This window comes from Loxodonta africana, chromosome 8 (genome assembly GCF_030014295.1).
Source record: "Loxodonta africana isolate mLoxAfr1 chromosome 8, mLoxAfr1.hap2, whole genome shotgun sequence".
Lineage (NCBI taxonomy): Eukaryota > Metazoa > Chordata > Mammalia > Proboscidea > Elephantidae > Loxodonta > Loxodonta africana.
Window position 1 is genome coordinate 60,840,593 of NC_087349.1, and position 26,687 is coordinate 60,867,279.

A 26,687-nucleotide genomic window follows, 5' to 3' on the forward strand; every position below is an offset into this window, starting at 1 on the left:
AGACATTCTTCCTGTAGGAATCAGACTGTAAAAGGTGATTTTCTTTTACTGCATTTGGTTTAAGCCTGTAAAAAGCATTAAGTGAAAAATCTGATATATTTGTTAGGGCATTTATTGCATTACTAAGTTATATTTTCAGTTCTCAGTGAAAGGTTTATTGAGAACGTAAACTTTGAAGAGGTTTTGTTCAGGATTAAAGATATATTTTTCCTCTCTTTCGGTGAAATAATATCAAATAAAATGATGCCTTTTAGGAGCTATTTTTAGTACTGTTTACAGTCAAAGGACACACTGTTCCATGCCTGTGAAGCAGATATCAGCCCTCCAAAACCCACCTCTGATGCTGAGATTTGTAACTTCTGTAGGGTTTCAGGGGAATGAAAGGTTATGGAGTTACCGTTTTCTATTAACTCTGTTTTACCATAATACTAAAGATTTGTAACTTCTGTAGGGTTTCAGGGGAATGAAAGGTTATGGAGTTACCGTTTTCTATTAACTCTGTTTTACCATAATACAGATGCACCAATAAACTAAACTGTTTTGCAGGAGCCTTTTGTAGTGAAAATGTTTTTCATGCTATCCATGTAATTAGGCCTAAATATTTATAACTGATCCATCTGAAATATGAAGCGTAAGCCATTCCTGAAGTTTAATATGGATTTATTTTATTATTTTTTTTTTGGATAAATGAAGATTTAAATTTAAACTTCCAGTGCCATCTCTTATCACCAGAAATGAGGATTGTCTGTTTCAAGTGAAATAATGCTCTAATCAACCACTTTGAATTTGGGAAAATAGGATAATCCTTATTCTCTAAATAGTGTAAATATCAAAAGCATCACAGGGATATAACATTAGCTTCACTCTTAATTTCCTGAAATGTTTTAGAAACTGTTGAACTATGTGAAGTGATAAGGTGCCTATAATTGATTTAAGCAAGTTACAGCAGAAAAAGGTCAATCGTCAAAGCAGTCTTTGAAGTAGGAGAGGGCTGTTAATTTTATCCTGATCTATATCCAGAAGTCAGAAAGGTTATGAGTTACCTGATGTCCTCCAGGTAACAATGGAATTTCATACCGGGGAGGGCATGCAAGAGCCACATACAGTTTAGTGCTTGACTACTAGCCAAAAGATTGATGGTTTGAACCCACCCAGAGGCACCTCAGAAGATAGGCCTGGCAATCTGCTTCTGAAAGATCACAGCCTTGAAAACCCTATGGATCATTTCTGCTCTGCACACATGAGGTCACCGTGGGTTAGAATCAAATCAATGGCAACTAACACCAACAACAGTGCTTATGACTGGATATAAGAAAACCAAAAAAACCAAACCCATTGCCATCAAGTTGATTCCGACTCATAGTGACCCTATAGGACAGAGTAGAACTGCCCGTAAAGTTTCCAAGCAGGGTCTGGTAGGTTCGAACTGCCAGCCTTAACCACTGTACCACCAGGGTTGCCTGGATATAACTGTAAATAATTGGGAAGTTGTAATTGTTCTGTTGAATGCACATCTTTGGGTTTTGAGGATATTCTGCACTAACTTGTGAGTTTAGAATTTTCTTTTAAGTATTCTGCAAGGCCTGATCCTTCTGATTACAAGGGTTAATTACTATAAAGTGTTTTTGTTTTACTAAAATAAAATTTGTCCCTCTTCTTCTATCATGTCTCCCAGTCAGAAGGTTAAAGAGCAACTGTTGGTACCTCCTGTACTGTTAACCAAGCAGTGAAGACTCACATTGTTAAAGTAAAATACGAACAAAAGTCACAGAGTCGTGTGATCACTAGCCCACTAAACCTCGGAATCTTTTCTAAATATAACTAAGGCAGCAGTGTAATGCCCGACACATATGTTCTATCCTATATAAGAAAAATGTTATAATGTTTGGCAAGCTTTAACAAATCTTAGAGTAATTTTTAAAAGTTATAGTCGTGTATAATTATAGTATTTTTATATACGCTATTAAAAAATAGCATTTTACAGCTCAAAAAACCATTGCCACTAGGCAATGGGGAAGAATTAGAGAAAGAAATTAAAGGCAAATTTTTGCAAAACCAATGTAGCAAAGTATTTAACTGATTCTTTCCTATAAACAGAAACCCTGGTTGCATAGTGGTTAAGTGCTATGGCTGCTAACCAAAGGGTTGGCAGTTCGAATCTGCCAGGAGTTCCTTGGATACTCTATGGGGCAGTTCTACTCTGTCCTATAGGGTCGCTATGAGTTGGAATCGACTGGATGGCACTGGGTTTGGTTTTGGTTTTGGTTTTTCCTATAAACAGGATGAAAGCATGATCTATATTTATGGTAGTTTTATGAAAATAAGTTTAAATACATGAGGGTTCTCATTGAAAAGAACATAATTTCACTTACATTAGCTATTCTCCATGAATATTTCATAATAATGTCTCGTCAGTGGATTTATGAAATGTAAATATGAAAATCTATAGCATTATATTAGTACATGGAAAAGATTACTATAATCATGTCATAAATTAGCCTTTTTATTTTTTTTTAAAGCAGACTACTCTTTATTTGATTTCAGAATAAATTTAAACATTCAAAGACACCCCTTTTCCAGGGAGCATAGAAAATGGTAATAAATAAAATCAAAGCTAGAAAATTGGGGTTAAATATTATCTAGCTGAAGTGTGAAATTCTAAGTAAGAATTTAATATTTTCCTTTTCCTGGCCTATTTTTTGGGCAGTTTTATAATACCCTTTAGAGCGTCACTGTTAACATTTTCAAAAACTTGATTCATTCAGATCCTGCTGAGGGCTCTTCAGCACTTTCTATACTTTTCCACCAGGTAGAGTTGACTGCAAGGGTAACTGTGTTGAGGAAGAGTTCTGTCTGAAGGAGAGACCCAGCGGGGCAGATTTCGTATGACAGATTTTGGAAATTATTCATCTTGTCCATGTTAAGACTGGACTATAAGTGCTGTCTTTATTTAATATAGGGCAGTGGAGATATTGACAAGAATAGTCCCTACAGAAAAAGAGTTCAGAATTAAAGGAAGAGAGAGAAATATAGAAACATATAAAGCGTCCTTAAGGAAAGCTTTAGGAATAACTGTCTTACCTCTTTACTAACTGGGTTACATACAGCCTGGTATGTACATGTTTTAGCAATAAATCATTGACATGGCATGTGATGGACGCTAAGATTTAAGAGTCAGAAGTCTGAATAATCTCCATTTTGTAAGTATGACCCTTTGATCATCTTTATCAAATGAAAGCACTTTATAAACTTAAGTGTTTTCTACAAATAGCATTATTGTTATTTAGCATTTTGGCAGTTAAATGAGCTGACCATTACAGGAATGACTGCCAGGGAGATTGTGGCATTAAACAATTTCATTACAATAAGTGAATGACAATTGGGTAATTTTCTGTGTCCTACAAAAACACAGCCTATTTATGGAAACTAATATAAAAATGTTATCTGTTTACCTTGAGGAGAAGAATCTCATTTTTTTTTTTTTGACAAGCAGTGAATTGACAAAGGAAATCTCAGTGTTAATCAACTCTGTGTGGCTTCATTATTAATGTAATTAAGAGTCTTGGTTCTCAGTTCATTGCATAAGCTGAACACCTGGGTCGGCAGTTCGAATCCACCAGGCCCTCCTTGGAAACCGTATGGTTTCTACCCTGTCCTGTAGGGTCGTTATGAGTCAGAAATGACTCAACAGCAATGGGTTTGGCTTTTTTTGGGGGAGGGGAGAGGGGTTTGGGTTTGAGAAGGTTTACTGTGTAGGACTAAATCTTTCCTTATGTTAGTTTTTGTGTTCCCAAGAGTTTATTCCATTGTCAGGGATTCCAGTCATATTTTGCTTGACCAGTTACTAACCCTCGTTTATAAAATGAATAAATTTAAGCCTATTTTCTACAAATAAGTCACTTTTTGAAAAATAAATTTTTACAGCCACATACTCTCTCTAAGGCAAAAAGCTTTGGTAAGAAGGTAGTTAAAAGAGCATTTTGTTTTTGACATGTAGACAAGGAGGAGTGCTCCATCTGAAGGTTCTGTTCAGCATGGTTGAGGAAACAGACTTATCTGCATTGAAGGGCAGATGTCCGCACAAATCACCCAAATAGTTTTCAAGAAATCAGTTGTTTTATAATCCACTGCCCAGTGCCTGTGTTGGTGTCTTTGGCAAGGTGACAACATGTGCACTGTCAAATAAATAGATGCAGGCCTCCAGCCCCATGGCTTTGCTCTGGGAAGAGTGTGACAGTGTGCAAAACGTGAACATAGCATGGTTCAGGTCAGGTTGCTCTCTTTCCAGTGTCTCTTAGACAGAACACACTATTATGCTTCAGGCTCTACCCCACTGTGTATGTAATTTCATCTCATCACTTTTATCTCTAAGCTTTTATGTGAACTTCAGTATCTTTATTGAATGCTCTAATGAGTAAATTGAGCCCACTACACCTCTATACTTTCTGACCAAATTTTATAAGATAAGGCATTAATAAATTCTAAGGAAGATTTTTATGGAGATATTTAGAAGTCAATTCTTGTAACTTGCCTTAGTTGTTTTACAAACAGATGTACTGTCAGTTTTAGGGAAACCATTTTGCACCTACATTGTGGTAAAAAGCTTATAAACTGCTTTACAAAAGGCAGGGATGAATTTCTTTCCTATTTCAAAAAAAAATAAACAAAAAGCAAAGAAAATGACATCCTCCAGGGGTTATGTGTTTTGAAGATGTTCCTTAAGGATCAGGATTCGAACTTAAGATGTTTTTGGTCAAAAGTGATTTTGTTTTTGTTTTTTTTGATTCTCGTTTCTCAGGTAAGGAAAAGCTTTTGAAGGTACTTATTCCTCAAGCAAACACCCACTCATTCAACAAATGTTGCATTCCTCCTTTTGTGCCAGGAGCTAGGTTTTGCAGGAAGGAGCCCTTTTCACTTTGCAGTAGCCCAGCAACCCTGTTCTTCCTATTTCCCCAGCCTCTTGTTTGTCCTCCTTGAGTTCCCCCTGCCCCCACTTCCAGGTCTCTCTTTTCAACTTTGACAGCCTTCTTTAGTCTGGCCAAAAAAAAAAACTCTGAATTTGTTTTGCCCTTTGTTTTTCTGTTTTCAAGTAGGCTTAGGAATTTAGGTGAGCCTCTGAAGCGGAGTTAGTTGAAAGGGTAAGTGGAAAGAAATGAGAGCCACTGTTTGATCATGTCTTTGGTGACAGGAAAAAAAGTACTAGTAGGTCGTACCTGACATGCTAATAAGTACAGCTGTGCTCACCCTCCCTGCCCCCAGTTCACAATCAGGCTCTTCCTGGATCAGAGAATCTGCAGTGTTAAAAAAAAAAAAAAAAAAAGCAGTGTTAGAGCTGGAAAAATCCTTAAAACCTGACCTGTCCAAGGAATAAAGAGAATATCCTGTTCTATATTCATGGTTTAAGGCTGCTTTTCACTGCCTTGTTGTCTTCTTTCAAGTCTCTTTTTTAAAATGTAAGTAAAGCCTGTGTGTATATGTGTGTGTGTGCGCGCGCGCATGTGTGTGCCGGTTGCATAGATGAAAAAAAGGACTGAGAAAATTAATTACGGTTGGAATAGCAACATACCATTATTTTCAACTGCATTAAGAGTATTTGCTTAAAAGTTACTCATGTTATATAATTCCTTGCACACGCATACCCTGAATTCAGTAGGGATTGGAACAGCTCTTGAGGCATGGGGGAGAGGGGCAATCCCCTTGAGGCATCAGGACCAGGAATCCCCCTAAGACATGGAAGTCCAGTTTCCACCACTCAGTGGAGGCCAACTTTTCACTCTTAGTGCCTGAATATTCCTTTTGAAACAGTTGCAACACTCCATCTCTAAACTACTTTCTCTGCTGGATTTCCTTGACAGGTGCCTCACCCTGCCCTCTCACATGTCTATATGTCTCAGGGTCCATCCTTCTTAATCAAGATATAGAACCATTGCATCATTGGAAAAAAAAACTCTCCTGTGCACCTTTGTCAACCTCTCTGACCATTCCCAGCCTCTGGCAATCACTGATCAATTTTCTCTTTCTATATTTTGCCTTTCCCAGGACGTCATATAAATGGAATCATAAAATATGTAGCCTTTGAAATATGGTTTCTTCTTTGACTTAGCATAATTTATTTGAGACTTACCCATAAAGTTGTGGGGTGAAAGAACATTAGTCTGAAACAACTTCAATTAGCTAGATTTTGAGGCCTGATAGAGGTGACTTGATGGAATTAGTAAGAAGAAAGGAAGGGAGGGAGGAGAGAGGGAAGGAAGACAAGGAAACAACACCAATTTAGTGATTATTACTGAGAGAAAAGACCGAAAAAAATTAAGTGTAGATAACTACAAGTGAAATCACCAAGGGGCAACAATGAAAAAAGAGGGAAAACCAAAGTGATAAGTGCTAAAGTTGGAGGTGCCTTGGAGATATTATTTAAAACAGGAATAAAGAGCTAGTTGGAGGTCAGGAAACAAGGCTTCGAACATGAGAAAGGTAGGACACAGAAGCTGAGACTCTCTGTATAAATTTAGGACCCTCAAAGCACTTCAGCATCAATAATGGGATGGCTCAAAAAAAAAAATCTGCTTCTAGCAAAGAGAGGCCTCAAGGACAGTTGTTTGTCTCAACCTTGGCTCTGGGTGGGGATGAAAAAGTCTCCTCTGAAAACTTCTACATGTTTAGGTTGAAATTTACACATATTGCATGATTTAGGAAACCAAGGCAAGAATTTGGAGTGCCCAGGTATTGAGAGTGTCTCTGGGACCTGGCAGGAACATAGAAAACCCCTGTGGAGGTACAGATTCTCAACCCAAGCCCCTCAAGATCCCCACAGATTAACAGTAGCAAAGCATGAGTTCTCAATCTAAAATTATAAAACATATGAGAAAAAAGTCATCCTGGGTGAGGGTCAGTAGCAAAGGCAACAAAATCAGACCTCATCCAGAACTTTAGATATTGAGAATTATCAGGTTTAGAACATGACTATTTTTAGAATGTAAAGAAATAAAAGATCAAATTAAAAACTTGAATGAAAGATCATCAAAATTGAAAAAGCAAATTTGTTAAAGAATTAAAAAGAACTTATAAAAACTAAAAAATCTAATCATTGAAGTAAAAACTCAGTGAACAGGGGAAATAACACTAAATGCTAATTAAAGAATGGGTTGACGTGAAAGATGGCCCTGAAATAATTATCCAGAATCCAAAACAGAGGGACTAACAGATGGAAAATGTGAAAGAGTAAAGACATAAGGGGGATTTAGGAAGATGGTATTACATTAGAGTTACAAAATGAGAATTGGGAAAAGGCAATATTCAAAGATTAATGGCTGATATTTTTTTTCCACAATTGATGAAAGACATGTGTCATGGATTGAACTGTGTCCCCTAAAAATACATGCCAACTTTGTTAGGCCATGACTATTGTGTGGTTGTCCTCCATTTTGTGATTTTCCTATGTGTTATAAATCATAATCTCTGCCTGTGGTTAAAGAGGATCAGGGTGGGGTATAACACCCTTGCTCAGGTCACATCCCTGAGCCGGTGTAAAGGAAGTTTCTCTGGGGTGTGGCCTGTACCACCTTTTATCTTGGAAGAGATAAAAGGAAAGAGAAGCAAGCAGAGACTTGGGGACTTCATACCACCAAGAAAGCAGTGCTGGGAGCAGAGTGCATAATTGGACCTGCGGTTCCTGTGCGTAGAAGGCCCTAGTCCAGGGGAAGATTGAAGACAAAAGCCTATGGAGTAATAACCTGTGGAGTAATAGCTTCAAGGGGCTAAGGAAAAATACTTTCATCCTAGACTTAAATACCCAGCCAAACTGTTGTCCTAGATTGGAGAAAAATAAAGCCACTTTCAAACATAATAGAGAGTTTGCCACTAAATAATCCTCATAGAGACAACCTCTGAAGGTTGTATTTCAGGTATGAGAAAAATAATCTGAAAAGGAACATCTGAAACATGAGAAGAAAGGGGATTAAAGAACTTGGTAAACAAGATCAATTGAAATAATAATAACATTTCCCAATGTGTGTCCTTAAAATTCATACAAAGTAGAAAGTAAATGTTAGACAATAATAGAATGAGAGATGGAACTAGTATTATCATAATTAAAGTCTTCTAATGTTTGTGTATTGGTCAGCAGGACATTAAAGATAAACTCTAAACTTTAAGTTAAACATACATGCTAAAACTTTACGGGACCATCCACTTGGAGAACTGAGGGTTAAGGTGTGAAGTATGGATGTTCCTTCCAATATCCTTGCTGGGATAAAACATTAAACCAGCTTACCTTGAGAGAACACTGCTGGCTGCAGTGCCCTGAGCAGGTAAATCGGCAGTTCTGTGGTATTCCTTTTTTTTTTTTTTTTGTGCTTTAAGTGAAAGTTTACAAACCAAGTCAGTCTCTCATACATAAACTTATACAGACCTTCAAATATACTCGTAGTTGCTCTCTCTCTACTCCCTCTAATGAAATAGCACACTCCTTCCCTCGACTTTATTTTCATGTCCATTTACCCAGCTTCTGACCCCCTCTGCCCTCTCATCTCTCCAGACAGGAGCTGCCCACATAGTCTCATGTGTCTACTTGATCCAAGAAGCTCACTCAACAGTATCATTTTCTATCCCATAATCCAGTCCAATCCCTGTCTGAAGAGTTGGTTTGGGGAACGGTCCCTGTCTTGCGCTTATATAAGGTCTGGAGACCATGACCTCCAGAGTCCTTCTACTCTCCAGATGCCACTCTCCAAAGTGGGATGCAGAATGTTTTCTTAATAGGTTTTATTGTGCCAATTTACTTAGATGTCCCCTGAAACCATGGTCCCCAAACCCCCGCCCCTGCTACGCTGTCCTTCGAAGTGTTCAGTTTATTCAGGAAACTTGTTTGCTTTTGGTTTAGTCCAGTTGTGCTGACCTCTCCTGTATTGTGTGTTATCTTTCCCGTCACCTAAAATAGTTCTTGTCTACTAATTAATGAAAATCCCTCTCCCTCCCTGCCTCCCTCCCCAGTCTGGAAACCAGCAAACAGTATTTTCTTCTCTGTTTAAACTATTTTTCGAGATCTTATAATAGTGGTCTCATACAATATTTCTCCTTTGCAACTGACTAATTTCACTCAGCAGAATGCTTTCCAGATTCCTCCATGTTATGAAATGTTTCACAGATTCATCACTATTTATCAATGCGTACTATTCCATTGTGTGAATATACCATAATTTGTTTATCCATTCACCTGTTGGTAGGCACTTTGGTTGCTTCCACCATTTTGCTATTGTAAACACTGCAGCAATGAACATGGGTGTGCATATATCTGCTTGTATAAAGGCTCTTATTTCTCTAGGATATATTCCAAGGGGTAGGATTGCTGGATCCTATTTCTAGCTTTTTAAGGAAGCGCCAAATCGGATTCCAAACTGGTTATATCATTTTACATTCCCATCAACAGTGTATAAGTGTTCCAGACTCTCCACAACCTCTCCAACATTTATTATTTTGTGGTTTTTGGATTAATGCCAGCCTTTTTGGAGTGAGATGGAATCTCATTGTAGTTTTGATTTACATTTCTGTAATGGCTAGTGATCATGAGCATTTCCTCATGTATCTGTTAGCTACCTGAATGTCTTCTTTAGTGAAAGTGCCTGTTCATATCCTTTGCCCATTTTTAATTGGGTTATCTTTTTGTAGTTGAGTTTTTGCAGTATCATGTAGATTTTGGAGCTCATACGCTGATCGGAAATGTCATAGCTAAAAACTTTTTCCCAGTCTGTAGGTAATCTTTTTACTCTTTTGGTGAAGTCTTTGGATGAGCATAGGTGCTTGATTTTTAGGAGCTCCCGGTTATCTAGTTTCTCTTCTGCATTCTTAGTATTGTTTTATATACTGTTTATGCCATGCATTAGGGCTCCTAGCATTGTCCTTATTTTTTCTCCCATGATCTTTATCATTTTAGGTTTTATATTTAGGTCTTTGATCCATTTTGAGTTAGTTTTTGTGCATGGTGTGAGGTATGGGTCTTGTTTCATTTTTTTGCAGATAGATATCCAGTTATGCCAGCACCATTTGTTAAACAGGCTGTCTTTTCCCCATTTAACTGACTTTGGGCCTTTGTCAAATATCAGCTGCTCATATGTGGATGGATTTATGTCTGGATTTTCAATTCTGTTCCATTAGTCTATGTGTCTGTTGTTGTATCAGTACCAGCCTGTTTTGACTACTGTGACGGTATAATAGGTTCTAAAATCAGGTACAGTGAGGCCTTGCACTTTGTTATTCTTTTTCAGTAATACTTTACTTATCCAGGGCCTCTTTCCCTTCCATATGAAGTTGGTGATTTGTTTCTCCACTCATTAAAAAAATGTCGTTGGAATTTGGATCAGAATTGCATTGTACCTGTAGATGGTTTTCGGTAGAGTAGACATTTTTACAATGTTAATTCTTCCTGTCCGTGAGCAAGGTATGTTTTACCACTTATGTAGGTCACTTTTGGTTTCTTGCAGTAGTGTCTTGTAGTTTCCTTTGTATAGGTCTTTTTCATTTCTGATAGAATTTATTCCTAATTATTTTATCTTCTTGAGGGCTACTGTAAGTGGTATTGATTTGGTTATTTCCTCTTCAGTGTTCTTTTTTGTTGGTGTAGAGGAATCCAACTGATTTTTGTATGTTTATCTTGTGTCCTGATACTCTACTGAACTCTTCTATTAGTTTCAGTAGTTTTCTGGAGGATTCTTTAGGGTTTTCTGTGAATAAGATAGTGTCATCTGCAAATAGAGATACTTTTACTTCTTCCTTACAAATCTGAATTCCCTTTATTTCTTTATCTAGCCTAATTTCTATGGCTAGGACCTCCAGCGCAATGTTCAACAAGAATGGTGATAAAGGGCATACTTGTCTGGTTGCTGATCTCAAGGGGAATGCTCTCAGACTCTCTCCATTTAGGATGCTGTTGGCTGTATAAATGCCCTTTGTTATGTGGAGGAATTTTTCTTCTATTCCTGTTTAACTGAGAGTTTTTGTCATGAATGGGTGTTGAACTTCGTCAAATGCTTTTTGTGCATCAGTTGATAAGATCATGTGGTTCTTGTCTTTTGTTTTATTTATATGATGGATTACATTAATTGTTTTTCTAATGATGAACCATCCCTGCGTACCTGGTATGAATCTCACTTGGTCATGGTGAATTATTTTTTTGATATGTTATTGAATTCTGTTGGCTAGAATTTTGTTGAGGATTTTTCCATCTAAGTTCATGAGGGATATAGGTCTATAATTTTCTTTTTTTTTTTTTTTTTTTGTGGTGTCTTTACCTGGTTTGTGTATCAGGGACATGCTGGCTTCATAGAATGAGTTTGGGAGTATTCCGTCCTTTTCTGTGCTCTGAAATACCTTTAGTAGTAGTGGTGTTAGCTCTTCTCTGGAAGTTTGGTAGAACTCTGCAGTGAAGCCATCCGGACCAGGGCCTTTTTTTTGTTGGGAGTTTTTTAATTACCTTTTCAATCTCTTATCTTGTCGTGGGCTTCTTTAGTTGTTCTACCTCTGTTTGTGTTAGTTTTGGTAGGTAGTGTGTTTCTAGGAATTCATCCTTTTCTTCTAGGTTTTCAAACTTGTTAGAGTATAATTTTTCATAGTAATCTGATATGATTCTTTTAATTTCAGTTGGGTCTGTTGTAATATCACCCATCTCATTTCTTATTCAAGTTATTTGCTTCCTTTCCTGTTTTTCTTTTGTCACTTTAGCCACTGGTTTATCAGTTTTGTTAATTATTTCAGAGAACCAGCTTTTGGTCTTGTTAACACTTTCAATTGTTTTTCTGTTCTGTATTTCATTTAATTCTGCTCTAATTTTTATTTTTTGCTTTCTTCTGGTGCCTGAGGGTTTCTTTTGTTGCTCTGTTTCTGTTTGTTCAAGTCATAAGGATAATTCTTTGATTTTGGCCCTTTCTTCTTTTTGTATGTATACATTTATTGATATAAATTGACCTCTGAGCACTGCTTTAGCTGTGTCCCAAAGGTTCTACAGGAAGTTTTTTCATTCTCATTGGATTCTATGAATTTCTGTATTCCATCCTTGATGTCTTCTATAACCCAGTGGTTTTTGAGCAGGGTATTGTTCAGTTTCCAAGTGTTTGATTTCTTTTTCCTTTTTTTTCTGTTATTAATTTCTACTTTTATGGCCTTATGGTCAGAGAAGATGCTTTGTAATATTTCAATATTTTGGGTTCTCCTAAGGCTTGCTTTATGACCTAATATGTGGTCTATTCTAGAGAATGTTCTATGTGTATTGGAAAAGAAAGTATACTTGGCTGCTTTTGGGTAGAGTGCTCTGAATATGTCTCTGAGGTCAAGTTGGTTGATTGTGGCATTTAGATCTTCCGTGTCTTTGTTGAGCCTCTTTCTGGATGTCCTGTCCTTCACCGTAAGTGGTGTGTTGAAGTCTCCTACTATAATTGTGGCGCTGTCTGTCTCACTTTTTAATGCTGTTAGAGTTTATTTTATGTGTCTTGCAGCCCTGTCTTTGGGTGCATAAATATTTAACATGGTTATATCCTCCTGGTATATTGTCCATTTAATCATTATATGGTGTCCTTCCTTATCCTTTGTGGTGGATTTAACTTTAAAGTCTATTTTGTCAGAAATTAATATTGCCACTCCTGCTTTTTTTGTTGTTGTTTGCTTGACACATTTTTTTCCATCCTTTGAGTTTTAGTTTGTGTCTCTAAGTCTAAGGTGTGTCTCTTGTAGGTAGAATATAGACGGATTGTGTTTTTTATCCATTCTGCCACTCTTTGTCTCTTTATTGGTGCATTTAGTCCATTTACATTCAGTGTAATTATGGATAGGTATGAGTTTAGTGCTGTCATTTTGATGTCTTTTTTTGTGTGTTGTTGACAGTTTCTTTTCCCACTTAATTTTTTTTGCTGCGTAGTTAATATATTTTCTTTTCCTCTTATTCATTGTTGTTGATTTCATTTCTGCTAAGTCTCTATTTTTTTCTTGTATTTTATTTCGTTGAGTAGGGTAGTTAGTCTCCTTTGTGGTTACCTTAGTATTTACTCCTATTTTTCTAAGTTTAAACCTACCTTTTATTTCTTCCTATCACCTTGTCTTCCTCTCCATATGGAAGATCTATGACTACATTTCTTAGGCTCTCTTTATTGCTTTAGTGTTGTCTTCTTTTACATAATAACATTTTTTTCCCCTGTTTTGAGCATTTTTTTATCTTGATGTATTTTTGTGATTTCCCTGTCTGGGTTGACCTCTGATTGCTCTGTCCAGTGTTCTAGTCTTTGTTTGATACCTGATATTATTGATTTTCTAACCAAAGAGCTCCCTTTAGTATTTCTTGTAATTTTGGTTTGGTTTTTACTAATTCCCTAAACTTCTGTTTACCTGGAAATATCGTTATTTCACCTTCATATTTGAGAGACAGTTTTGCTGGATATATGATTCTTGGCTGGCAATTTTTTCCTTTCAGTTTTTTAAATATGTCATCCCATTGCCTTCTTGCCTGCATGGTTTCTGCCGAGTAGTCTGAGCTTATTTTTATTGGCTCCCCTTTGTACGTGACTTTTGATTTATCTCTAGCTGCTCTTACAATTATCTCTTTATCTTTGGTTTTGGCAAGCTTGATTATAATATGTCTTGGTGACCTTCTTTTAATACCTACCTTATGTGGAGTTCGATGAGCGTCTTGAATAGATATCTTCTCATCTTTCACAATATCAGGGAAGTTTTCTGCCAACAGATCTTCAACAATTCTCTCTGTATTTTCTGTTATCCCTCCCTATTCTGGCACTCCAATCACTTGTAGGTTATTTTTCTTGATAGAGTCCCACATGATTCTTAGGGTTTTTTTTGGTTTTTTTTTTAATTATCTGATTTTTCTTCAAATATATTGGTGCCAAATGCTTTATCTTCAGTCTCACCAATTCTGGCTTTCATTTGCTCAATTCTGCTCTTCTGACCTTCTTTTGAATTGTCTAATTCTGTATTTTGTTGTTAATCTTCTGCATTTCTGATGGCTGTCTCTTTATGGATTCTTGCAGCTAATTAAATTTTTCATTATGTTCTTGAATAACCTTTTTAATTTCTTCAACTGCTCTATATGTGTTTTCCTTGGCTTGTTCTGTATATTGCCTGATCTTCTTCCTGATCTCCTTCCTGATGTCTTGAACAGTTCTGTATATTAATCTTCTGTATTCTGCATCCAGTAATTCCAGAAAGGCACCTTCATCCAGAAAATCTCTTGATTCTTTGTTCTGAGAGCTTGTTGAAGCGATCATGATCTGCTTTATGTGATTTGATATTGACTGTTGTCTCCAAGCCATCAGTAAGTTATTGTATTATTTTATCTTTGCTTACTGTATACTAGCTTCTTGCTTTGTTTTGTTTTAAGATGCCCAAATAGGTTGCATGAATGAGCTAGCTTGATTGTTTTCACCTTTGAAGCTCTAACGTCCTGTCACCAGATGGCTAGAGCTGTTATCAGGTGTATGAGCCTAGGAGTACATTCACTTTTCTTGTATGGATTCAGCTCAGGTGTCCAGGTAGTTCGTCATCAAGTGTGTGGTACATGCTCTGTCCTACAGTCTTAGAGGGGTAGGGGTAATTGGTGTAGGCACAGGTATCTGGTTGTAGCAGGGGGTCATGCTCTGAACAAGGCAAGGGGCTGACAACCATCCCCCACGTGTCTGTGAGGAAAGTGCGTCCCTGTTCCCTAGAGCGCACAGGTGGATGGGTTCTGCAGACAGATCATGAGCACCCAGTGTTTTTGGTTTTAAGAACTGGGAGGTACCAGTTCTCCTTGGACCCCTGGCGCAGGTGGCTGGGTGACCTGAGTGGAGCCACCAGTCCTTAAGCCCCTGATGTGGGTAGGTGAGGACCCTGTTTTATAACAAAGCAATGTCAAACATCAAACACCCACCTCTCCACTGCACAGCTGTAACAGCTGCAGTCTGTCAACAAGAGCCTATTCTCCTGAAATAGGCCCTCACAGGTCTATGTAGGGAGGAAAGGTATTCAAAGTCCACAGACCTTTCGTGCCTGGACAGGAGCCACTTCTGTCCTGAGCTCCCCAGGTTAGTGAAACTGGCAGATTATTTTCCCCAATTGTGAATTTATTCCTTTTCCAAGCCCAGGAGAAATGCTCAGGGCGAGCAGTAGGACCTATCTCAGGCCCAGGGAAATCAACAGCCAGTGAAGCCATCTTGGGGACTGGGGGTGCAGTAAAGTATATGCAAGTACTTAGCTTTTGCTGAGAGCGGAGGTGTGAATAGGCTGTTTGTCTGGCTGCTTCTCCCTGAGGAATCTGCATCTGGAGCCCAGCCGCAGTCGCTCCCAGGAATGGTGCCTGAGGGCTCCCAGTGATTCAGATCTGGCAAATCTCCTCCACTTCTGAACCGTCTCTCCCTCCCTCTCCTGCTCAGTCCGTTTTCTAACTTTGCCTTTGATGTTCAGGGCTCCTAGCTTGTCATAAATATAATCATTTCACTTGTTTTTTCGAGTCTTTGTTGTAAGAGAATTCACTGGAAGCATCTGACTACTCCGCCATCTTGGCCCCACCTTCGGTCAGTTCTGTGGTATTCCTGATCACTGCTTGAAGGGCATTGGAGATAATTTTAAGGCCCAGCACAACCTCTGTGCAGACAAGTGAACTTTATAAATCCATTACAACATGAAGAAGCACTCATAAGAGAGGTTAACCTGTATATAAAAAAACCAAACCCAAACCATTTGCCATCAAGTTGATTGTGACCCTTAGCAGCCCTATAGGACAGGGTAGAACTGCCCCACAGGTATTCCAAGGAGCAGCTGGTGGATTTTAACTGCCAACCTTTTGGTTAGCAGCTGAGCTGTTAACCACTTCGCCACCAGGTCCTCCAAACTTGTATTTAGGGGTGTTGAATTTAAATCAAGAGAGCACTTTACAAGAATTCTGTTCTGCATTAGGTAAACCTCAGGGTAAATCCTTTCTGTTGCCTCAGTGTTGATTGAAGAATTGCTGCTTCATGTTAGGAGATTCATTTCATTCACCGTTACTCCTAACTTTGTATTCAAAGCACTGAGAATTTCAGAAACCTTGGTGGTGTAGTGGTTAAGTGCTATGGCTGCTGACCAAAAGGTCGGCAGTTCAGTTCCACCAGATGCTCCTTAGACACCCTGTAGGGCAATTCTGCTCTGTCCTGTAGGGTCACTATGGATTGGAATCAACTCGACGGCAACAGGTTCTGTTTTGTTTTGTTTTTATGTTGAAATAGAAATGATTTTCTGAATTCAAATATGTTAATCTTCTCCTAATTTGTTTTTATTATATAAATTAACATGGCTGGAATGAACCACCCAGCTCCTGTACAGGACATGAGATTTCTTATTACACACAATCCAACCAATACAACCCTAAACAAATTTATAGAGGAACTTAAAAAGTATAGCATTGCCTCAATAGTAAGAATACATGAAGCAACTTAAAACATTGCTCTTGTGGAGAAAGAAGGCATATAGGTTCTGAATTATTCTTCAGTGATGGTTCACTACCATCCAACTAGACTGTTGATGACTGGTGAAGTCTCATAAAAGTTAAGTTTCATGAAGAACTTGGTTGATATTTTGCTGTTCATCATGGTGCAGGTCTGAGAGAGTTCCAGCATTAATTGAAGGTGGAATGAAGCATGAAGATGCAGTAAAGTTCATGACAAAAATGGCATGGAGGTTTTAAAAATAAGCAACTTTTATATTTGAAGTTTTGTCCTAAAACGTGGCTCACTTCAAAGACTCCAGTGACCATAAAACAAAGGCTGCAGTAAACAACACTGGGCTGGCTGATGCTATTGCCTTGGAAGTGTAACCTGAGTCAGGACCTAATTTATCATACATATTAGCCAACATGTAGGCTTGGTGAATGATAAGCCTAACGATGTTTCATAAAACTATTGATAAGCAGTCTCACCAGGCCACAAGCTTGACAGAATTGCAGCGTTTGTGTTTGTACTACGATCAGCCTATTTGGAGACTTAACAAAAGATTCTTGCTGTTCAGCATTTAAAATGTGCTTATCAGTTTTTATCAAGTGACATTTCCTGAAATCATGCAGCATTGGGTTATAACCCTTCGTCAGATCTATTTCAATATCAGAATTTTATCGGTATATAAGAAATTTAGAGAGATTAGGTGCCAAGATACCCAACATGACATTTGTGTGTTTTTAGTATCACGCAGAATTAAAAAACGAGGAACTGAACAACATTCTAGACCTTCTGTGGCTTATACCTTCTGTTATTTCAAACATTAAAAATAGGGCCTGTATGGTTATATGCCTGCAACATTATGGTTACATCTTCTGTATTCATACCAATGTACATCAGAGTTTTGCAACCATTGATTTTGTTAGATTTTTACCATGTCTTATGATAATTATTTAATGTTTTTCTATAAATCTCATTTTATGTTATGAAGACCTCCACATTGAAAATCACAGTCCTCTGGTTGTGGCATAGTGGTTAAGTGCTACTGCTGCTAACCAAAGGGTCGGCAGTTCGAATACGCCAGGTGCTCCTGTAGGGTCACTATGAGTTGGAATCGACTCGATGGCACTGGATTTGTGGGGTTTTTTTTGTTTTTTATTTTTCTGGTTGAAAATTCATGTAAAACCTGCATTGTGCAGGAGTATATGTCTTTAATGTCTCCAGGCCAAAACAAAAAACAAGCCTTACAGTTAAACTTTAATGTTTGCACTTTGGGACTCAACTTGAAAGAGAGAGTCTAAAAAAAGAATGAGAAGATCTATTAAATATTTTTAGTAAAATATTGCCTTTGTCTTCTGCAGGATGTATAGAATATGCCTTTTAATTTTTAAAGAATATTAAAAATATTTTTAAAGGTAGAGATCCTTTGCTGTTGTAGCTAACACAATTCTTAATCATAAAATTTCTGTAAATTTTGTAATTCTTCCCTGTATCTATTCAAATTTGTTTAGTTATTTTTGTTTAAGGTGTGATTTATGTCCTTGAGTTGTGTAACCTAATATTTGGATACTTTGTATTTCGCTTTATTATGCAATTGATAAAATGATGATGTGCGTCATTGTCTGGAATGCGTGGTTATACTTTTGTAGGAGGAATAATTTATCATTGTTAATCAGCTTGAAAAATTTTATATTTAGCTACGAGCCCAGCGTTTCTCAAGCTGAAAGAACTGAAGAAAAAATTCGAACCTCGAGTTGCAATTTTGAAGAATTCTGTGGGCAAAACATTGATCGATGCAGGAAGCATCAAAAGAAGGTGGAAGAAATACACAGAATCACTGTACCAAAAAGAACTGGTTATGTTCAACCATTTCAGGAGGTAGGATATGATCAAGATCTGATGGTATTGAAGGAAGAAATCCAATCTGCACTGAAGGCAGTGGCAAAAAATAAGGCTCCAGGAATTGACAGAATACCAACTGAGATGTTTCAACAAACAGATACAGCACTGGAGGTGCTCACTTATCTATGCCAAGAAATTTGGAAGAGAGCTACCTGGCCAACTGACTGGAAGAGGTTCATATCTGTGCCCGTTCCAGAGAAACGTGATCCAACAGAATGCATAAATTATCAAACAATATCATTAACATTACACTCAAGTAAAATTTTGCTGAAGGTAATTCAAAAACAGTTGCAGCAGTACATTGACAGGGAACTGTCAGAAATTCAGGCTGGATTCGGAAGAGGACATGGAATGAGGGTTGTCATTGCTAATGTCATATGGATCTTGGCTGAAAGCAGAGAATACCAGAAAGATGTTTACTTGTGTTTTATTGACTGCACAAAGGCATTGAATTGTTATGAAGGATCATAACAAATTATGGATAACATTGGGAAGAGAGTAAGAATTCCAGAACACTCAGTTGTGTTTGTGCAGAACCTGTGCATATACCAAGACACAGTTGTTCAGACAGAACAAGGGCATAATGTGTGGTTTAAAATCAGGAAAGGTGTGCATCAAGGTTGTATCTTTTCACCATACTTATTCAGTATGTACGCTAAGGAAATAATCTGAGAAGCTGGAATATATGAAGAAGAACGTGGCATCGGGATTGGTGGAAGACTCATTAGCAACCTGTAATACACAGATGACTCAACCTTGCTTGCTGAAAGTGAAGAGGACTTGAAGCACTTAATGATGAAGATTAACAGCCTTCAGTATGGATAACACCTAAATATAAAGAAAACAAAAATTCTCACAAATGGACCAATAAGCAACATCATGATAAATGGAGAAAATATTGAAGTTTTCAAGGATTTCATTTTACTTGGAACCACAATCAAAGCCCATGAAAGCCGCAGTCAAGAAATTAAAGGATGTATTACATTGGGCAAATCTGCTGCAAAAGACCTCTTTAAAGTGTTAAAAAGCAAAGATGTCACTCTGAGGACTAAGATGCATCTGACCCAAGCCATGGTATTTTCAGCCACCTCATATGCATGTGAAAGCTGAACGGTGAATAAAGAAGACTGAAGAAGAATTGAAGCCTTTGAATTATGGTGTTGACGAAGAATATTGAATATACTGTGGACTGCCAGAAGAACCAACAAGTCTGTCTTGGAAGAAATACAGCCAGAGTGCTCCTTAGAAGCAAGGATGGTGAGATTTCATGTCACATACTTTGGACATGTTATCAGGAGGGACCAGTCCCTGGAGAAGGACATCATGCTTGGTAAAGTAGAGGGTCAGTGTAAAAGGGGAAAACTGTCTGCGAGATGGAGTGACACAGTGGCTACAACCATGGGCTTAAACATAGCAAGGATTGTGAGGATGGTGGATGACCAGGCAGTGTTTCATTTTGTTGTACCCAGGGTCACTGTGATTCAGACTCAATGGCACCTAACAACACAACAAAAAGAGCTTAAATATATAAATGAATAATGAAATGAAAAAAACAAAAAGCCACATAGTTTATAAAGAAAATGTTCTCCATTCTACTTTGGTGAGTAGCGTCTGGGGTCTTACAAGCCTGTGACCACCCATCTAAGATACTCCACTGGTCTCACTACTTAGGGAACAAGGAAAAATGAAGAAAATTAAAGATACAAGGGCAAGATTAGTCCAAAGGACTAATGGACCACAACTACCATGGCCTCCACCAGACTGAGTTCAGTACAACTAGATGGTGCCTGGATACCAGCACTTATTGCTCTGACAGGGATCACAATAGAGGGTTCTGGACAGAGCTGGAGAAAAATGTAGAAAAAAATTCTAACTCACCAAAAACGACCAAACTTACTGGCCTGACAGAGACTGGAGAAACCCCTGGAGTATGGCCCCCAGGCACTCTTTTAATATAGCTCTTAACCACTGCCCCACAAGGGCTCCTCCTTGGAAGAAAAAAAAAAACCTAAAACCCATCGCCGTCTAGTCGATTCTGAATTGTAGTTACCCTGTAGCAACCCTATAGGACAGAGTAGAACTGACCCACAGAGTTTCCAAGGAGCCTGGTGAATTTGAACTGCGAACCTTTTCGATAGCACCTGTAGCTCTTAACCATTATGCCACCAGCGTTTCTCTTGGAAGACAGGGATTGTTTAATTGGATAAAAACTAAAATAAAGCACAGCTATTTGGTTAGGGAGCCCTGTGAGCACAAACCCTAATGGCGCAGTGGTTAAGAGCTATGGCTGCGAACCAAAAGGTCGGCGATTTGAATCTACCAGGTGCTCCTTGGAAACCGTATGGGGCAGTTCTACTCTGTCCTATAGGGTGGCTATGAGTCGGAATTGACTCAACAGCAATGGGTTTGGTTTTTGGGGGCGGCACAATGGTTAAGCATTTGGCCACTTACGGGAAGGTTGATTGAACCCACTCGGTAGGTCCCTAAGAGGAAACACCTGGCAATGTGCTCCTGTAAAGATTACAGCCTAGGAAACCCTATGGGACTTTTCTACTCGGTCATCCAAAAAAGCCGTACTCGGTCACATTGGATCACAATAAGTTGTAATTGACTTGATGGCACAGAACAACAACAAGAATATAATGATTAAGGATCCCTGGTGGCACAACGGTTAAGCGCTTGGCTGCTAACGGATAGATTTTTGGTTGAAACTCACCCAGCCACTCCACTGGAGAAAGACCTGGCAGTCTGCTCCTGTAAATTAAAAAGCCATTGTGGTTGAGTTGATTCCAACTCACAGTGACCCTAGAGGACAGAATAGAACTTCTCTCTAGGGTTTCGAAGGCTATAATCTTTACAGAAGCTGACTGCCACATATTTTTCCTGCTGAATGCCTGGTGGGTTCGAACCCTTAACTTTTTGGTTAGCAACTGAGCCCTTAACCACTGTGCCATCAGGGCTCCTTCCGAAAGATTACAGCCTTAAAATCCCTATGAGGCAGTTGTTCTTCTCTGTCACCTAGGGTCATTATGAATCGAAATCGACTGGACAGTACCTAACAACAACAACATATAAGGATTATGAGAGAGACACCTAAAAATTACTAATATGGAGCATTCAAAGTAAGAGGATGGCAAAAGATATGCCAGGCAAGTGCTAAACATCTGGCTACTTCTGAGAGTCATTGCACCTATTGTGCTCTACTGTAGAAACTCAGACATCAGTGAGTAAAAATCTTTAGAAATGAACGAGAGAGAGAGAATAGCATGTGCAAGCCCCTTTGGAGTCAGGTAGTTCTGGATGGGTTTAAATGCCCACTCATACTGCAAACGGAATAAGTCACTGTCTTCTGTGGCTCATTCCTTAGCTTCCACTGCCATTATATGGGAGCAGAAAGAGCTCATTTGTCAGACTGTAATAAATGTGAGAGTTTGTGTAAAGTGCCTAAGAAGGTGCCTGACACGTGTTCAACTCTCCCTAAATGGTATACACTAATAGAAATACTTTTATTTTCATTATTATGTTAATTACCTGAACTTGATAGATCTGAGCAGTGAAATATTTCATGAAAAGCAGGGCTAGGCTGGCTGTGTGGTGCTGCTACCACTTGAAAGCTTACACCACATGGAAGACTTTACTTCTCTGCTCTTCTTGGTAATCTTGAGATACATATTTTCTATCTACAGTTGTATTAAAGGTCATCTTGAATTGATTCAGCCCCATGTGGTTTAAGCATATTACTTTTGTTAACCTCAATGTTAATAGTATGATTGTTGATATTTGACAGGTTACTTATTCCAATAATTTTATATTCAGTGTAAGAGAATTCAGATTCTTAGAGTATATGTAACTTTAGTAACTAGAGAATTTAATAGCAGTTTTATTTTAAATCTCCTAGTTATTTTGCATTAATTTTCCTATAAATGTGTCCAGATGTGTATGCAGTACATAGTTTCTATGAACAAATTCTTGCAACTGTTTGATAAATTGTCTTCTGAAATTTCCTGCCTCTGGACCTACTTCTGTCTATTCTGCAAGTCTCAACCCTTTGCTAAATAGGAGAAATACTTAAAATCAACAATACTAGGATAGCAAGAGGATAAGCCAGTTTGGAGTAACAGATTCTCTAAGAAGAGCCAACATAAATTCTACTTCTCTTTATTTTCAAAAGTTTGTTTAAACCATGGTCTCAGGGGACATCTAGGTCAATTGGCATAACATAGTTCATAAAGAAAATGTTCTACATCCTACTGTGGTGAGTAGCGTCTGGCTCTTAAAAACTTCCAGGTGGCCATCTGAGATACATCTATTGGTCCCATCCAGTCCAGAGCAAAGGAGACTGAAAAAAAGCAAGACACAAGGAAAATATTAGTCCAAAGGACTAATAGCCCACATGAACCACAGCCTCCACCAGCCTGAGCCCAGAAGAACTAGTTGGAGCCCAGCTACCACTACCGACTGCTCTGACAGGGATCACAGTAGAGGGTCCCAGGCAGAGCAGGAGAAAAAATGTAGAACAAAATTCAGTTTCACACAAAAAAAGACCAGACTTACTGGTCTGACGGTGACTTGAGGATTCCCCAAGACTGTGGCCCCTGGACAACCTGCTAACTCAGAACTGAAGCCACTTCTGAAGTCCGCCTTTCAAACCAAAGAATAGACAGGCCTATAAAACAAAAATAACACACATGAGGAACGTGCTTCTCAGTTCAATCAAGTATACGAGATCAAATGGGCAACACTGGCCCAAAAGCAAAGACAGGAAGGCAGGAAGGGACAGAAAAACTGGACAAATGGACAGGGAAAGCCCAGGGTGGAAAGGGAAAGGGGGAAAGTGCTGACATACTGTGGGGATTGCAACCAGTATTACAAAACAATTTTGTGTATAAATTTTTGAATGAGAAATTAATTTGTGCTGTAAACTTTCACCTAAAACGCAATATTTTTTTTTTAAAAAAGAAGGAGTTAAATTGTTTTCCTGGCCAGGAATAAAAATTAGGAAGCCCAGAAAAATTAGGGGAGCCTTAGTCTTATTTTAATGGATTTTCTCATTTGGTCTGATTTCTCTCTTTTTTGCTTATACGTTCAGGCTCAGCTATGTGAACCATGCAGAAGACCTGGCCTCCAAGCTCCTACAGTGTTCTCCAAAGAACAGACTATCAGCACAGGCAGCCTTGAGCCACGAGTATTTTAGTGACCTGCCCCCACGGCTATGGGAACTGACCGATAGTGAGTATGGCAAATCAGCAGCAGTCAGTCAAAGCAGGGACATCACTATGTATAACGTACATGCAGAGAGATTCACATGTTTATATGTATAGATGTAAGATGTTTGTGTATGCATTATCAGTATCTGTGTGTATGTGGAGAGAGAGAGAATGAGGAGGTGGGGAGATGTATATATTTAGTGGAATCCTGCCATTCAATTGCTAGCTTACCCCACACGGGAAGAAAATGGATACTCTTTTTTTTTTTTGCTATCTCTGCTCTGCAGTCTGCAGCTGCGTGTCTTTGTATTTGATTATGTGTGTTTCCAAAAAAATGATCTGAGCAGTCATAAAGGAAAAGAAAAACATGATTTACATATTTAGTGCTTTATGCATATAGTACTTTTTAACTGGCTGCAGTACACAGATGAGAAATGATTCATTTTTGTTTGATTCTCAGAGACCATCTTGGTCATAACAATAACCTTAAAAAGGGCTGCTATGTAGTGAGCTGAAGAACAGAGTTGCCAGTTGGCTAATGCACTGAATTGACATGTAAGAACTGAAGACATGTAATTCAGTTTAACTACAAATGCTCTTGGTATTCATACACACAGCTCATCTCCGAATCTTTTTAAAACAAAACACATTCCAGGGTGGGTTTTCGTTTTGTTTTTACGAAAGCGTTCATATTTACACAGGCTTTTTCAATTACATTTTAAATATTTGGTCAAGGATTTATGGCTGGGAAGATCTCATCTTTCTTCCAAAGTGTGAAACAGAATTCTTATGAAATTGTGCAAACACTATTCCGGTAAGAAAATTTTTATTCAATGGTGATACACTCTTTCCAAATGCCAGTTAGAGGTATTTCTTCTCAGACTCTTTTCTGATTGCCTTAAAAATTAACATATTGCGTATATGCGCAAATATTTATGTGATGTCTGTTAATCTTTGGTTATACATCACTTACAATATACATCCATAAAGTTATTTCTTTAGTCTGTTGCATTTTAGGCTCCCTCCTCCCCCCCACCCCACCCCACTGCAGTATTGAATTCTTTTTGACAATAATCCTGTATTTTGGAACTAAATCCCAAGTAACAACTCCTTTTTGATGCCCCAAATGTAATTCTAATTACTTTTTCTACACTGACGTGACTACAGGTATATTAACCTATTCCTCCTACACTTAGCAAATCCTTTTTAACATTTTATATATTCCCAGCCAATTATTTACTCTCTATTCTGCTCTACTTCCTTTCTAAAAGTTTACCCACTGACCATTACAACCACTACCCCCAATTAAAAAGAAAAAATTAAAGTTGAAATCCCTATGGAAAAATAATTAATTGGTTACATATCTTTCTATACTGAAAAAAAAAATGATGAAAATAGACTTATTAGTTTATGGCTCATCAAACTCAAACGTACAGTTTGTTTTCCTTTCACTGTAACTTGTAACTTGATATCACTCCTCCTTGGTGACATCTCAATCCCATCTGACTTGATGATTGAGTTTAAGCCAGGATTTTGATGGCCTATGAATTCTGAATTCTGTAGTACTACTTTTCTGTTAATATAGACTTATTACCCACTTGCCACTTGGTTTATCAGCCAGTAGTTAAATCCAGTTTCTGTCAGTGAATAAATGCCTACACATTATCACTCGACAGCAGGCTGCCAGCGGAGACAGACTTGTCCCTGTCATTAACAAGCACAGTGTATGCAGAACACCGAGGGGAATTAAAACCACAAAAAATACCTCAGGGTGGTATTTTTAATATGAGAATTTAATTTGTAATTTCACAGATTAAGAATTTTGGCTGCATTAATCCCTTTATCAGCTCACAGCAGGCCATTTGCAGAAGCGTAGCCATAAGGCGATACTCATTGGCAGAAACACGTCTTTGCATAACGTTAAACATCAGGAGCAGTGAAACCTTTTGAAGGGGGGGGAGAATAAAGATGAAAAATCATTTTATTTTTAAAGCAAGATTCCACTAAACGCCTCCAGTAACAATTTTGAGTCACAGAAATGCTATTGCAGTGTCTAGTAGATAATCATTATGAAGCGTAAATCCGGTCACGAGAAAGGACAATCCCAGTATTAAATACTACAGTCGTTGCCATTTGGAACAATGTGGCTGTACTTGTAAACATGTTTACAAAACAAAGAACTCCCAGACTTTGGAGATTTTGGGAACTAGTTCCTTTTAAGTGGATGCCTGGTTTCGGTGACTCCATTTTCTAGGCTAATACTCTGCAGATCACATTTAGAAACTCTTAAAATTAAGCTTTACGTTAGCGTGGAGCCTTGTAAAAGCCCATCATATGGCAAATGCCAGCGACAGCGTCCTCATGTGCCTCCTTTTCAAAGAGATTTGGAAGGAGGTCCCTCTGGGAATAAATGTTACAGAACCAATGGATGGATTATTTTAGCACCCAAGTCATGGTATAATCAACCAGTGACTTTATAGTTTTAAAGAATGTCCCTAAAAGGGATTTATGCAAGCAGAAAGCAAAACCAGGCTAAAAAGAGAAGATTGGGGGCAAAATAAGTTAAAAGTGAGCTTGAATCTTCTTGGCCTACTTTAACATATCAGACCCTGAAGAGAAGAACGTTTTGAGTGTTGTTAGAGCATTGATACCACAGAGTACCACAGTCATTCCATGGATGGGAATAAAAATGAAGCTGTATGCTTTTGTCAGACTCTTACTTGCTTTGGAAGAACATATAACAATTGAATATCTCTGCTTATTGTACTATTCTTTAAAGCCTCATCAGTTTACAAACCAAAAAAAAAAAAACAAACCCAATGCTGTCTAGTTGATTTCGATTCATAGCAACCCTATAGGACAGAGTACAGCTGCCGCATAGGGCTTCTAAGGCTCTCATGGAAACGGAATGCTACATCCTTCTCCTGCAGAGCAGCTGGTGGATTTAAATCTCTGACCTTTCAGTTAGCAGCCAAGTGCTTAACCACTGTAATGTACCTCGTGTGTTAATATTCAGGAGCCTTGGTGGCACAGTGGAAACTCTGGTGATGTAGTGGTTAAGAGTTCAGCTGCGAACCAAAAGGTCAGCAGTTCAAATCCACCAGCTGCCCCTTGGAGACCCTACAGGGTCTTTCTTCTC

The 26,687-nt window shown here is 38.3% G+C and overlaps 1 protein-coding gene and 1 pseudogene across 1 annotated transcript in view; both read left to right on the forward strand.

Annotated features, from left to right (window-relative positions):
* The window catches only part of CDK14 (cyclin dependent kinase 14), a 687,166-nt gene that overhangs the window by 550,889 nt on the left and 109,590 nt on the right, over positions 1–26,687 (forward strand). The window contains exon 13 of the mRNA XM_010587282.3: positions 23,431–23,570. Within this exon, the coding sequence (XP_010585584.1) occupies positions 23,431–23,570 (140 nt within the window). The remainder of the gene's footprint in view (positions 1–23,430; positions 23,571–26,687) is intronic.
* LOC104845614 (protein tyrosine phosphatase type IVA 1-like) lies at positions 16,037–16,822 on the forward strand (annotated as a pseudogene).